Here is a 15976-nt window from a genome sequence, read left to right as displayed (position 1 = left end):
ATTTTTAAGCTGAGAACCCATGGCTGCAGGGATAAAGTTGGTGCATCGGCTCATTAATTTACTAAGTACTCACACTCTCCCCTTGGACGAACAAGTTGCTCTCCCCCTTTTCTCTTTTTCTTTTTTCTTTTCCTTTTTTTTTTCCCCAGAAAAAATGCAATGACCAGATTGTTTATCCTTTTTCTCATTGTGAATGGTCTCCTAAACACTGAAAGATGGCTTGGGGGGGTTGTTCAGAAGATTAGCATCTCTTCTCAGAGGTGGTCCCCAACTGTACTCACATTTATGAATCCATACAAAGAACCCTGAAGAGTAATATATAACCCGATGATGCAACAAGCCAGGAGACAAAAAAATAGCCCATTAAGAGGACAAAGCTAATCAATACTAATAGCAAAGACTAAGATTTTAAAAGCCTCTCAATGAAGTCAGGCACAATCTTACCAGTCAGTCAATGAAAAATGAAGTGTGCCTGGGGGGAGCCTGGGGGGCAAGTCAGAGAGAGAGAGAGAGAGAGGAGACCCTTTTTTAGGAGAGATGCGGATGGGTTAGTTCCCCAGGATGGTACAGCATGTCCTGGCTGCAGCTGGGTGAGACGGGAGGAACAGCAGCGCTTGAGGGGGTAAAATGCTGACAGCACGTGGGAGAGATCAGTTTGGTCTCCTCCTTAGTTCCTCCCGCCTCTCCTTCTCCTTAACTCTTCCAGGTGCAGTTAGTATCTGAGCAGCAGGATTACAGACCCTGTGTCAATGCATCTGTGCTCAGCCTTCCTCTTCTGTTCCCAGATCTGCTCACTTTTCAAGACAGGAGGTATTGTGGTTTCATTCTCTACCTGGCAATAACCAATTCACCCAGGAAAATGGCAGATAAAAGTGGTTCCTTCTCATTGCTCATCTCCATGAGGAAGGCTGTGGATTCAGTATTTCCCGGTCATGGAAAAGACACTTCAAATGGTCTTCTGTTATTTTGACTATATTTTTTTGTTTTGTCTTCCAAAATTCTTTGTCAACTTTCCTAGCCCCTTCTTTGGGCTCTTTGGTACGTTTCCTGTACAAGTTCCCTTTCATGCCATTGAAAGTTCATCCGGTGTTCCCAAAACGCAAATACCACAGGCTTTCCTTCATGAGTTGTGCCGATCCTTCACTCAAGCGTGCCACAGTGCCCCATCCATCTTGCGTCTCCCACCCTGTCCTCAACTCCAGTTTAGATTGTACAGATTTTTCTCTGTGTAGCATCCCTCAAATGCAGCCTCTGATATCCATCCACGTTGACGAAATTCAGGCCTAGACTTAATTTTGTGGTTTGTATTCCTGTGTGTTGATAACGCCACCATCCTTTCTCTTGGCCATTACTGACGCAGCCTTGTCCTCCCGTGCTCTTGCAGAAGCTGCTGGTAGAAGTGTTTTCCCACCTTTCTTTGCACTCTTTCTCTGACTTCCCAGTATATTCCCGGGAGGGAACTCCTCCATGAGTGATTGAGAAACCACCTCATGCTCTTTCACATTCCTCCTACTCGCTCATTTTCTATCCTGCTCCTGCCCACCGTGCTGACCAGTTGCCTTGTATCCTCTCTGCTGTGTATTGCGCTCCCGCTCTCTCTCATGCTCCAGCTGGAGGTAATCCCCACCCAGCACCGTCCTCTGCCTCTCACCCCAGCCCTGCTAGACAGCTGCTGGCCCTGTGACCCAGAACATCCTTCCCTCACCCCTCGCAGTCCAGGCAAGCTGGTGGACAGAAGGGAGAGCAGTGTCCTCCTGCAGGGATGGGCTTCCAAACACAGCCGCCATGTCAGGCAGCCCAACTGCATCCAGAGGAGATCGTGTAAGCAGGTCCTTAACTCTCGGAGATAAACTCTGGGAGGACCGCGCATCTCTTCACCCCGTGTTTGTGCGGTGCATGGCAGAGCAGAGCCCAGGTCTAAAGGCATAGGCACTACAGAATTAGTATCAATAAGGTAAAATGGCAACCAAAGCTTCCCACCTTGTGTGTCAGCACTGGTGCCTGGCTGTGAGCTGCCTGTGACGAAGAGGAAGGTTGCTCAGCTGCTGTAGTTCTGCCAGTCCTCGGCTCCTCTACTGAAACTGCTACAAAGGCAGAAAATCACTTCAGCTACGACTAAAGGAAGCAGCAGTGCTAGGAGCTGCGCTGGGATCATTAGGGTAGTTAATATTCAGCAGGCATATCGCTAAAAAGACAGTGGTGCATGCTAAGAAAAAAAAAAGCAACAAAACCCAACACTGCACATAGGTCTTTCTGTCGGAGATACTAACAGTGACGATGTTTTTTTGTACAACAGGCAAGTAGTATCCATGAAGACCGGAACCACTGCTCTGCCACATCTCACCGAGGTCATCGTGGAGCAGCTGTGAAAACGGTCCTGAGTAACATGGGCCATAGGTAAGCCCATGAATTAGAGATTAAATGCTTTTTACTGCTTTACTGGTCCTCCAAAGATGACTTCTCTACTTTGGCACAAAATATTCCAGTCAAGCTGACATCGTGGCTTTGGTCAGGGGTCCAAAATAAATGGCACTAAACAGTACCCAAGCCTGCACGTACACATACAGATATATATTTTGCAAGAAATCTCATTTAATTCATTTAAAAAAAAATCAGAACTCAAGGAACTCTCTGAAAAGGCCCTCAACTGGAGATAAAGGCTGTCTGTCATCATAAATGCAATGTAGCTGTAAAAGGAATTTTCAATGTATATAGAGAGACTGTAGTCCAGAATGTGTTATCAGGCAGAAAAACCAAAACCCTGTAAAGGGCCACCTCTTGCTATAATGCAGGTCTTCTCTATAATAGAGTCAGCTCTGATATAGGACTATTGCTGCACTGCAAGCTGTAATAAATATTAATGTGTCAAACAGTACGCCACCTCTATTTCAGGATGGAGGCGAAAGACAGCCTTACAGAGGATGAGTTGCAGCCTTGCTAGGGAGCTAGTGCATTCCCAGGGCTTTTGGCAAGGGATTTTTCTCTTTGCAGTGATTGCATCCTGCATTTCTCTAAAGAATCACCAAAACCTCCATTTTACTCTATAAGAAAGGCACGAAATCTGCCTGTGCTTGGGCCTACGCCTTGGGGGAGTGATATTTGCACTTCATAACTGTGTTCACTGCAAATCTGCTCTCATGCCAGTCCAGCATTTTGTAATGCACCCCCCAAGGTCATTCCCTACCAACTGACAAGTCGTATGTTAGAGGCCCAACATGTACCGCCTTGCAAAGAGATGCTGATATTTATATTGCATTTGTTTCTCATAGTGCAGTTACTCTACAAAGAAAACTAAATATGTATATAGTTGTATGTCTGTGTATATATCTTATAAATGAATCCTTTCATTTTCTTGCCTGCATCATGACACTGTATTAAATATCTTACCTAAGCACATGTCTATGAGTAGTATTACTAGACCAAACACTGGAATGTATATTTGTCTTTAGACATAATATGATTCTAAACATAGAATATAAATGTAAATAAATATTATACTAAATATTTATGTTTACTATCCCATGCAACCATAGTTTATCAAATATTTAGTAGCCTACTTACCTGTGCTCTTGTGGGCACAGCTGCATAACTACTTATGCTACAGAGTGTTTTTGTGGTTGATTAAAATGCATTTGTATGTATATCTGCACTAGTTAAACAGCCACTTACAGAAGCAAGCAGAGAATGCTACTCCTTTTAAAAAAAATGAAGCTTGTTGTTACAGATTCTGCAACATCCCTTATACGAAGCTCTTATTAGCATCATGCTAGGTACCAGTGGAGCAGCAGGTTGTTTTTAAAGTGTTGGGATGCCACACAGTGTTACTCCGAAAAAAAAATGAAAGGAAAGGCAGCCTCCGTTTGTAATGAGCCCCGATCATTAGTTTCAGCTCACAACACATTGCTGAAAGAGAACTATTTTCCTTCCACAGAAATGTGTGTTTCTGTCCAGGAATAATCCTGTTAGGCTAGGAGACAGGAGAGAATCGGAAGAGTATCCCAATGTTTTCTTCAGCAGAAAATGTGGTAACACTGAGAATGGGATGACAATCCCGCTCTCCCATATCGCAGACTGAAGAGGAAAGGGGATTATATACTTCCACTGCAGGAGGATTCAGGCAGCATTTAGTGTTTATTCCATCCTTGTTAAACTTACTGCTCTACAGGCAAACACTGTTGCTACTGTTCGCTCAGCATACATTCCAGCAGAAGCAGTTTGCCTGCAATTAGTCAGCAACGAAACTCAGTTCTTAGGCAACCTCAGGTGGCAGCAATCACAGTTCTTACTCCCCCTGTTCCCTCTCTAAGCAAAGTTTCATATTCTCATGATGCAAAAGGACTGCATTTGCCAACAGGAGATGACCAGCCCCACTTTTTGAAAAGTCATCGTGTAAGACTCCCAACAGAAATGACTGCTTTGGTTCAAATTTAATGGTAAAAAAGTACTTTAAAACCTTGTTCGTGAAGCTCATTGATAGCGAAGTTATTCACAGAAATACCACAGGAATGAGGAAGAAGCACAAGTCTTTGCTTTTTATGGTAGATTCTAAGCAAATAACCTTAAAGGCGCTAGGTTGATGTGGTTGCAATTTCATTAATTTCAAAGAAATTAGCTTTTCTGGGTCACATTTTAACCTGATGGCAGGTTGTTACACTGGAGAAAATCTGGCCAGCCACTCCACAACCACGTAGTATCAGCCGGCAGGGCTGAGGGAGGTGATCTTTGTAAGGAAGAGGAGACTGCAATGAACATGAAAAAAAAAGACCTCAAAAGAAAGCCATTAAGTGCTTTTTCATCCTAACTAAGTTCATTGTGAAGGGTGGTTGGGAAAAGGGGTAATATGAGACTTTCTTATTGAAAAAAATATTGATTGTTAGGAATCAATAGCATTAAAAAGCTGTGCCTTAAGCACCAAGCTTTGAAGGACTCCACAAGCTTTTCCGTTCCCTGTCTGTTCTCCTGCCAGAACTTTGATAGCTTTAGCCTGCAAACCAGCAAATGCAGTGATTTGATGGTGGCCAATATATATTAAAAAAAAATAAGGTGTCAAGCCTGAATTTTATTGCATCTGCAATCAGATGTACTTCTTTCAGTCAGCTCATTTGCAATTAAGTCCAGCTGTTCTCAGTGGAAAGGACTCTTCCAAGGAAATTGCTGTAAAATTTAATGGGAGGATTTTCCTTGGTGTTTTGTTGTAAATATTGTTTTCCTAATAGGCTTGTAAAGGGCTTCGCTTTTTATTCAATGGGCAAGAGAAGATCTGTAATTTTTCAGGCATTAGAAAATGAATAGGTCAGTGATAGAGCTCATAAAACTTATGAAAATATTCTCATTGTATAGCAACGGAAAGAGCTTTAATAACTTGAAGGAGAGGAAGTTTCTGAAGATTTTTTTGGTCTGCGTAGTTTTTTGTTTACAGATGAAGGGCTATTTTTTAACTGACACATCAGACAGGCTTTGATCAATATGCTTTATTGGGTTTCTTCTGCCTAAAATCAGGTACGACAGCCAGAGAGGGGCACCAGACTGCAGACTTCAGAGTATGATCCTTCATTTCAGTACTGCAGTATAACATCCCACAAGGGCCAAAATATTACCCCGCGAACTCACGATAGTGCAATGCTTTAGTTTGCTATCACAGGTAATACTGTTTGGGCTTTAAGCAAATGATCAACATTAGGAACTTTTGTATCTCCTTGCCACTGTGTCCAAAGAGCCTCTCTTTCCTTTTTACCACTTAGGCAAAGCTTAGATGTGTTTTTCCTATCTTCCAGCAATCTTTTCAGCAACATTTTCAATCTGTGTGCTTCTGTCACTCCGGGAGAACAGTGCCTAAAATAAAACAGTGAGATTTGTAATTATTGACATTATTTTAAGATGTAACGCTGAAGCGTTAAATATAACAAAATGAAACTATTTTGAGGGGGAATGTTGAGACGTGAATGATAGCAAATACTGTTACTGTGGATTTATTTTCACCCAAGCAAAAATCAGACTCCTTCTCTAATGGTGAAATATGACCTGGCTCTTGCAGAGAGAGTAATTTGCTAATTTGTTTAACGTTGTTATCTGTGCAGGAAAGCCTTGCAAGAAAAAGAATTCAGAATGGATCAAAAGTGCAGGTTATTTTTGGGGACAGAATTAAGCCACTTTTTATTCTTTAAGACGGTGTTCATATTCCTTTTTTGGCAGCTGTGAATACTGAGGAGAAAACAACTTGTCCTGATCAAAAGCTGCATTATCATTGCTCTATTGGTTTGCAATGCAAGAGGTGAAACATTTTCTGTCAACAAAAACCTTCTGCTGAGGCAGTGGAAGTCCTTCTACTAGTACAGTTTATTTGAAGAACAGGAATGAGCTATACAGTAGGAGAAATATCCTTTTGCTAGTATACTCATATAGCTACCTTGGCAAATCCTCGTGGTTTAGAATCCCATCTCCCATGTCTGCAAATAGCAAGAGTTAGCTGGCACAGTTTGGAACAGTTCTCCAAAATAGTGTAGCACAGAAAGTTATAGAGGAAATATCTGCTGAACATGTATGTTCCTGTGTACGGGCTTCAGAACAGATTGATAAACCTGTTAAGAGATGATTAATCAAAAGGGTTTGGATCAGGAAATGACAAGGGAGTCAGAGCTAGCTGCAGAGGAGTGTAAAAAGATTAGGTCTCTGTAGGAGAATGTCTTTCATAGAAGTGATTAGAAAATGAACCTCAGTGCATGATTAACAAGGAAGGAGGGAAGGGCTAGAACACTGTAAAGTTCATACTTGGGGTGAACCTATATATATGTTTTATTAGCATAGCTTGCTTGGTTTTGGCTAAGTCACTGCCTCCAGAATAAAGTATGTGATTTTCATCTCGAGGCAGTTCCTGCAGTTACAATGTCCAGGGCTTTTTGCTGTTGTATGAATTAATCTGCTGGGTCTGCCCAGCAGGAGTGGAAGGAAAAAGCAGGGGGCACAAGGAATAGAGTAGGTCTCCTTGTCTAGGCAATGGCCAGCGCTCGCCTTTCCCTTTTCTAATCCCTATGGGCAATATCCAAAAAGGGAGCAACCCAAAGTCACAGTGGGGACTGTGGATAAATGGCATCACTTGGATGAGAAAGCTGCAAATAGCACTGAGGCGCCATGGTCCGTTCATTCATTGAAGTTCTTTGTATGCCTCTTTTCCAGCTTATATTGAAAACTTACACCTGATATATAGAAACTTTAAAGGTGTCTGGGTCACATTTCAGCTAGTACCTGGTAAGAGAAACAAGCACAAATGCACCTTTTAGCTCCATAGCAGAGCAACTGCTGCAGGAAGCTGAAGATCTGGTCCTGACTGCTCCCCACATTAAATGCATTTACGGTTTGTGAGCTGTGATCCATCAGGGAGGTGCATGACAGCTTCTAGAGAAAGCTTTCTTGGTCTCTTAAGGATTCCCGCAAGCATTATTCAGCCATCAAATTCACAGCCTCTGTATCAGCACTTACCGATGTATTTGGCTTAAGCGAAGAACAGCATATATAGAAGTCTGGCTCTGTTTAAAATAGTAGATGTGTTTGAGACAGGAGCCTGGGATCCAATATTGTACTGTTTGAGAACAAGCGGGTCCTACCTTGCATCTAAATGTTTTGGGTTTTTTTCTCCTTCAGCTTCACACTAAACTCAGAAGGTGACCAGAATTAATCCCCGTGTCTTAAGTATAGAAATTGTTCATGGAGCTCTGGAGGCTGGAGCGCTCCAAACCCTCAGGATAATACTTTCCATTCTCTGTGGGCTTCAAGAAGCAGAAGGAATCTTTCCATGATGTGATGGGAATCCTCACGAGAGTACAAGAGAGCATCTTCACCACAGGAGGTTATGGGAGGTTTGCTTTAGGAACCTGACAGGCAGCCCCTGCTTTTCACAAAACATCTGTCCCTCCGACACCTGAAGTTTTCATTTGCATCTGGTGTCTCGAACCCAGTTCCCTGTGACGCCTTGTAGACTGAGCTACACAGGGAAACTACGTTCGTATGCTGTTCCTTCTGTCCGGCAGGAAATGCCTTGCGTCCATAAACAGATTATCTTCTAGCAGCTTATCTCACCACTTAAAGGGAAATAATTAAACAGTTTTTAGAATGAAAACAAGATTGCTTGGCACCACTCTTGTCCACTCCTTTCGCATTTCTTGCTGCAGTTCAGAAGAGATACAGCCAGGTACCTGCAAACAGCTTAGCCCCGCACGATCGATAGCAGAAAAGATAAATCTGCTGCAATTGACTACAGGCTGTTCTGTCACTAAGTGACGATGAAAAATGTTCACTACTTGAATACACTGCATTTTTATCTTTAAATCTTTCAATAGAAGCAGTGTCAATAACAGAGCACTAAATAATCTCTAGATAGAAGGAAAATCTTTCTTTTTTTTTAAGAGGGAAGATGGATGTCACTTTTTTTGGACACATAAATACTGAAGTATGGAATTAGACCTGCAAATTCCAGGAAGCGATTGTCTGTTTAGACAATCTCTGTCTCATTTTAGGAAAGATTGGCTGGATTCTGCTTGAAAACATAGCTCAGTTCCACAGAGTGAATGCACCAGGGCAACTGTAAGTGGAATATGCAGAAATAAAATAAATAAGGATTTCTTTTCTCATGTTCCTTTGGGGATAATATATCTCTCTGAATTGGATACAGCTGCCAGAAATGGCCTTTCTTTACTTTAAAATATCTCTGACCTTTTCCTGAGCTAACTGGACACAGTTTACCATATTAGCCCAAGTACAAAGCAAAGTCTTTTTCAGATAATAGCCTTTGGAAAAAAATCCAATCTGTTCGGTATCTGCTGACCGTGCCACACATGGCTCTGGTCCTTCCCTAGCCCATGGACGCCGTTAGCTGGCATGCCAGCGTGGCAGCAGGCCAGCACCTACGACGCACGCTCCTTCATGTTGTTTTTGGGGTCTGCTGGTCTTGGCGGAGCAACACCGAAACGGGGCAGATACTCGCTGGGGATGCTGGTAGCGACGCGGCCCCGCTGTGTGTGTGCATACGCTCGTGTTTCTGTCCTGACAAAATGAAGGTAGTCTTTTATTTGAAGCCAGTTTATTTCCACATCATATGGTGCCTCCATGGTCTCCAAGTATTGATGTCCCTTTTATCCCATGTTATGAGACAGCAAGAAGCACACTAGCATGCCTTTGACAACACCAAATTGATTAACTTTTTTTTTTGCTCATGCAGGACGTTTTCCATAGCGATGTCTGTGGGAGTAGAAGCTTCTGGGTAAATCCAGTTTGGTGGCAATTTGAGCAGTGCCAGCTGTGTCCTGCTAACCAGTAGAATGCTGCAGTGACTCCAGGATGCTCTGCGCGGTTTTTGGATGTGTGCCTTTGTCCTGGTTTCGGCTGGGATAGAGTTAATTTTCTTCCATGGAGCCCACTCCAGAGGAAATGCTCTTTTGGTTGCGGACTCTCTGAACTGAGTTCAGTTTAACTGCTCTGCAGATTCCAGAAATAGGGTCTTGAAGCAGGCAGCAGGGCTGTAGAAAGGCTCATCGATTTAAAAGTCCCTTGGTATGTACTCCAAGTTTGGTTCAGATGCTTTCTTGAATAAAGGTCAAGATGAAGTACTGAATTTCTGAAATGCTGAAATTCTGAATATCCCAGAACTTTGATTTATTCTGCCTGTTTTGTCTGGATTTCTGTTCAAAAGCATGGTTGCCTGTCCTTCTTAATGGATTGATGAACAATACTGAGTGTGAAACAGCTTGAAAGAAAATACTGATCTATGCAGTTGCTAGAACTACTTGGCTTGTCTGGAAAACATGTCCATGCCCTCATTCAGCCTTAAGCATATTTGACTCTTTATTTTTGTTGTTGGCCTCTCTCTTTTACAGCTGGAAAAGAAATGAAAGAAGGCATGCAAGAAAAGCTAAAGAATAAAAAATAAGACCTTGTTTCAGGTTGGCTGGTGCTTTAAGGGGAGATCAGCCCGGTTTCATCTGTTAAAAATCCTGCTGAGATTGATTGGTTTATGGAGAGGTGATTATAAAAGCCAGCAAGTAGCTTAATTAGGATGGAGAGTTAGGAGAAGTAGCTTGGCTTTTGTAAGAAGTACTGGAGCAAATGACTCTTGGCAAGTGGCTGGTGGAGTGGGGAAAGCTAAGCTCAGGAGTTAGGCAGGATGGTTGCTTGGCATGCTGCATTCATATTTAGAAGGAATAAAGCTGAAGATTGCCAAAATCATGCCTGAATCTGGTTCACGTCAGGCCTTACTGTCCTGAGATTACACTTTTCTCAAATAATATTTACTAATCAGGAGCTTCAGAACACTTTAAACTTGTCTCAGTGATTGTTACTGTGTCAGGTTTTTTAAAGAGCCTGGGGAAAAGCAGCCTCTGCTTTTCCAAGCTGCATGTTAGAGTTTGCTCCTGGCAAGAAGAAATACCATATACCGTACCATGAACTCCATCATATTTACTGTCATAACAGCGGATACGCTGCCATCTAAAACTTTCATGCGCCTGTTCAATGAAGAGCAATAGCTAGTGGATGTGTTCAACCATGTATTGAATAACCATCATGTTTCAAGCTTCCCCTTGCCTGCTGCAAAATCCTACCTCCGCAAGAAACTTGTAAGGAGTAGAATCCAAGCATTATATATTCAAGCAAATTCTGCTGACTGCTGCTAGGCAGTGAAGCTGGAACGATTGTGCCAAATCCTGGCCCTTCATGATAATGGAAGTGGAATTTTCCCCAGAGCAAACCAGTGGCAGAGAGAAAACCCAGAGGACAAGACAAAACATTTGAAAATACAGCCCAGGCATTAAAAAAGGCAAGTAGGCTTTAACTAGTTAAATTACAGAATACACAAATATCCCAGAATTATGTAAAAGCCTGATCCTGCAGTCTTCGGACAGGGAAAACAATGAGTTTAACTGACTCTAATACTGCAGAACCATCAATATAGTCAAGAAGAAGCAACTGGGTCATTCTGTCTCAGCCACTTGCATATTGCAGAACTACTTGTCTGTTCTTGCTACTATTTCATCCCTGCTAATGTCTTTTTTAACCCGCTCAGGATAGCTGTCATTTTGAAAATGTGCAAAATATATTAAATTTTAACTACGTCATTTAAAAATACATGTACTTGTGCAGATTTTTCAAAGTGGCTAGGATCTGAATGTATAGGGCAACAGAACACGACTCAAAGCCCAATTTAAAGAAAGTATGTTTTGAGCAGGCATCAACAGATAGACTGAAAAGCAAGGCAAAAGCGTAGGGTTTTTTTTAGATGTTGAGTGGACTAAATGCAATGTGAATTTATCTGCAAACCATCTGTGATTTCTGGTATTTTTTGATGCCTTCACAGCTCTAATTTTAAGCAGTTATGTAGCCTTTAAATAATGATACTTTCTTCCCGTTCGGTTTTACATCAGATTCCACACTTGATCACTGAATGTTTAAAGAAAAGAAGCGGCTGAGTATACTTCTTTGCAGATTGCACACATACAGAATAAAACAGCAGCCTTTTATTTTTGCAAGTAAAATGTGACATATTTTGGGACAGAATTCCGCATGCATAAAATAACACCATGAGTTTTGCTGGGTACGGTTTACTTTTTGTATTTTGCTTTACACTCCTCATGTAAATTCAGTGCTGGGCTAAGGTGTTAAGTTGACTTCCCCAGGGAGCGAAACTCCAGAAGCAGCACAGCATTAACAGTAGATCTCTTTGAATTATCTTAAAACTGATATCACGGGTGCCAGCTTCAACAGACAAGGGGGAATTAAGAGTCGTAATCCATCCAGTCCTTGGTGGGATGTGGACACTTTATAACCGTAAACTGAAACAAAACACTCTAGATAAGGAACTGAATAGCCACAGGAAAATTGTAGTTCCTACAGTTACAGTGACCCCCTAAGGGGACCGGGAGGCCTCCAGGTCTGTTTTCCACCCACCATCTTGTGGGGGAAGATCCTTTCGAATGTGAGCCAGGTCGCCTGAGATCCTGAAACAATACTAAGCTAACTCTATTCATCCCACAGGAAATCTGATGATAACTACATCATTGTCAGCTCAGTTCATTATTTCACTGTTTCTTCTGGCAGGAGTGTTCAGATAAGATTTTCGCTCACTATTGTTGGATATAGTGGGAGATTCTGATACAGGGAACAAGAGAAAAGAAATAGCACCGAAGATCAAGGCTCCCCCACATCTGAAAATGTCTTGCCATCCCAACCTTGTCTAAAAGGAGGCAGGATGCACTCCCTTCTCTTGGCAGAAGCCTCAAACATGAGTCGATAACCCCCCAGCTTCTCTTCTGTTTCAATAATGCATCGTGTAGTAAACTCTGTGGTTAACTGAAGACTGAAAACCTGAAAGAAATTAATAGGAATGTAAAAATAGCAAGAATATCTTACCAATTGCACTACTGAGCATCACAATTATTTGAACAAAAAAAAAATCGGTTTATTATATTTATCTGAAGTGCTGTCAAGAATGTAGCAATGAAGTATGAAGAAATGAAGAGGCCCTGCTGATGAATATCAGTCCAGCTTGCCACAGAATAAATATCAGCATTTATCTATCTCAGAGGAAGATGAAGATCATTTCTTATGATGTCAGTTATTCCAAAGGTTGAGTCCTGTCCAGACATTTCATGAGAGATTATCTGCACTTGGTATGAAACCCAATAGTCACCATTAGTTGTCTCTCCTGACAACAAAATTAATTTCTCTTAAATGAGAATGCATTTCTAATTGGGCACTTTCTTCCCTAACAAATTGTTTACAGTACCTCTGCAAGGATTCTGGAATCATCCCTTTTCTTCAATGTTGCTGATTACTTACAGCCCACTTGGTTCTTAGTAGCTGCAATTTGAGTAATACTGCCATACCATACTTTGCTGTGAAAGGTTCATCTTAATTACGTGTTCCCCAGTCACGTTTCTGCTTCAGAAGAGAACTGTACTGCTCTTGTCAAGCTGCATGTGATGCCAGGTTGGATTGTTACTTTTTTTCCCCCCTTTTCTCTCCAAGTGAGTTCAGGGCTTATGTACGTTACGAGACTGACAGCACCCAAAATGAAATTCCCTCTTTAGCCACAGAACAGATCCGGAACTGGCAGTTCACTGCAGTCTTCTCTCTATTCCACCTCGTAGTCTATCTACATGGCACACTGCAGCAGTGTGTGGAGATAACTGGGCTAGCTGTAGTATCACCATGTTAGTTAGCACAGTGGTCTGCCAGAGCTAATTAGCAATGCTGAGAGGCAGGGTTTATTAGTCTGGTCAGTATGCTGAACTAACAGACCAGGCTGCTTCCAGGACTGCGGTTGCTGTTTGCATCTCTCTACGTGACGCTGCGTTGTGCAATGTGGATATAACCCATATGCTTTAAATGTGATCATTTTTTGGAGGGAGATCACTAGGTCCTTGAACTTCTGGTGGAGAAGATAAAAGATGTCAGTTCTGATGCTTGCTCAGATGTGGATATGTGTCCATATTGGGCCACCCCAACAATTTTGCAGGAGCCCACTCAACAGCTGTCAGATAGTAAGATTTTTGGATGTTTTGAACATCAGCTGGATTCTTGCTTTTATGTTTTACGAGTGATTTTAAGGCAAAAAGATTTTTATCGGTACCTTGGAGATGTCCTGGTTTCATGTATTTTATATCCATGATGCCCACTTACAATATACCTATAATGAAGTTGAAATTAGCATACTGCCTTGGTTTGGGCAAGCTGCCACTTAAGGAATATTGCTTAAAGGAAAGCAGTGAGCAACTTAGGCAAGGCAATGCCCTACCAATGAGCACACCAAATTATGCAGTCTTTTCCTTCTAGATGTGGCAAAACAGGAGAAGGGGTAATAAGAGGCACAGGAACTCCTGCTCGGTTCTTTAGCCATTATCTTTAGGTGTTGAAGCAGAGTCTGCCTTAACTCCCTCCAGAGCCAGCGGAGTTCTTAGTGCTCTGAATTGCCCGTTGTCTGTTCAGGAGAACTTGGCTCCTCATTTATGCAAGGAAAAGCAGATTCCTGGAGCAAAAAATGTGAATGCCCTCCTTTGAGTTTCTAAGCCAAAGCTATGCTGTACTCTTTGTTCTTTAGGGGCAAGTTCCAAATGTTTCCTTATGCATTTATGGGTTTGTTTTCAGGCCACTGCTTTGTCGTTACTGTTTAAAAATAGTAAAAAACTGTCAAGCCCTTTTACTGTTCCAGGTAGGGTGTAAAATCAGAAATCCTTGCACTTGGGCACCTCAATGACAGGGATCTTGGAGGCAGTTAAAATAAATGCGATATTAACGGCTGAAAATATATGTTTAAAAATAATAAATCTTAGGGGAAGAATAAATAATAAATCAGAGGGGAAGAAATGGAAAAGAATCATCCATTTCCAAGGGATAACATATAAAATAAGATGCAGACATCTGCAATGTGCACCCAGAGTCTGAACTTTGCAGTGAGAGGAAAAAAGAATAATGCCATGTGGGAATGATCCTTCAGCCTACAAGTATACCTTTATAATAACACAGTACCTTCTTGACCAATCTATTGTAGTGCAAAGAAAGGGATTTTATGTCTAACATAATTAATATTATAGATCCATAAACAGTTTAAGTTGCCAGTCTGGCTGAGATAGTCCTGTCCTTTCTGCCTCTGGCTGCTATTCTTTGATTCAGTGCTTTTTTACATAAAGAACTATTCCTATCTTGTTCGTATTTGCCTTACTAAGTGTGCTCAGTCCATTGCTGATTCTTTGAAGTACAGCAGTATATATTTCACTGTTTATGTAGAATGAACTACATTGCTTCAGACTATATTGCTTCCAGGTTTGCTTTATCTCTGTGCTTAGCTACAACAGCATTACTAAGCTCAAGAGAAGTAGAACCGCAGCCTTTTCATTTTCTCATTCTTCATGCTAAGTAATAGGGTTTCACTTATCAATACCTCGCGTGTTGTCTGAGAACATTTAATTGATCGGATGCAATTTTCAGAATCCATTCCATGATAGACAGAAAAGTGTCACTGAGTGGAGGGCAAAGCCTCGCTTCACTTGGCCACTGACACATCTGCCGGTCCTTGTCGTATTCATTTCCATTTTACATATTAAAAGAAAGCACCCCTGACTACAGGGTCTGACTGTGTGGATTGTGCTTACTGAATTTAATTAATACCTTTATGAAAGAGGTTGTTATTTACTTTAGAAGTTGAGAAAACAAAAACCCTAGCCCTGTGCTGCAATTTACTCTCTGTGGAGTGACTATTGGCCTGCGCAGCACTTCCATTTATTTCAGCTCTGTTTGTTTTATCTGCACCCTAAGGGTGAAAAGAACTGGCGGTGGCATTGGAAACATAAGCAGCCCCTACAAAATCCGACTGGTACTACTTAGTGTTATGATGGCAGTCTCGAACTTTGCAGTGCTTTGCAAACATTCGGTAATGAAGGCCGGGCCCTCGTCCTGTTGATTTCAGCAGTAATCACGACCGAGACATGAACCGTAACACGGGGCCCAACCTTAAAATCTGAATCCAGTCTGCCCATGAGCATAAGGCTTATAGAAGTGTTCTTGCCTGCTTGAAGCTAAGCACAGCTGCAGCGGGACGGGGGCCCTGGATTCCTATTTTAACTAAGTTTTATTTCTTCCGTATCGAGCATCCAGAGGAGGGAATATACCCTGTATTATGAGCAGAGAATGATGCACAGCACAGGAAAACAAAATAAAAGAGGACATTTGACTGGAAAAAAAATGTTCTGAGGAAGGAGAGAGGTATTTTAGAGATGCACGTGCCAGTGGTCATTTCTTTGGCCCCTGGCTCCCGCTCCGGGGCTGGGCAGACATCTCCCCAGCCGCTCCTGTCACAGGCGGGGGGCACAGGGCGCACGGGGCAGACCCCCCTTTGCTGAAGAAATCCCTGAGGTTAGAAAAAGAGGATAAAAGGCTTAAAAGTGACCTGTTGTGCCGCTCAACCGGCCCCCCCGCCCTGGGCAGCCCCCGAAGG

The 15976-nt window shown here is 42.2% G+C and overlaps 1 protein-coding gene across 1 annotated transcript in view; it reads left to right on the top strand.

Moving 5' to 3' along the window:
* The first annotated feature begins 1785 nt into the window (after positions 1 to 1785).
* Positions 1786 to 15976, top strand: part of MED27 (mediator complex subunit 27) — a 110209-nt gene continuing 96018 nt past the window's right edge. Inside the window, exons 1-3 of the mRNA XM_009287023.1 lie at positions 1786 to 1821; positions 2297 to 2397; positions 15298 to 15412. Coding sequence (XP_009285298.1) covers positions 1786 to 1821; positions 2297 to 2397; positions 15298 to 15412 — 252 coding nt within the window. The remainder of the gene's footprint in view (positions 1822 to 2296; positions 2398 to 15297; positions 15413 to 15976) is intronic.

This window comes from Aptenodytes forsteri, unplaced genomic scaffold (genome assembly GCF_000699145.1).
Source record: "Aptenodytes forsteri isolate BGI_AS27 unplaced genomic scaffold, ASM69914v1 Scaffold136, whole genome shotgun sequence".
Lineage (NCBI taxonomy): Eukaryota > Metazoa > Chordata > Aves > Sphenisciformes > Spheniscidae > Aptenodytes > Aptenodytes forsteri.
The sequence above is the reverse complement of the archived record's forward strand: the minus strand, read 5'-3'. Positions and strand labels throughout refer to the sequence as shown.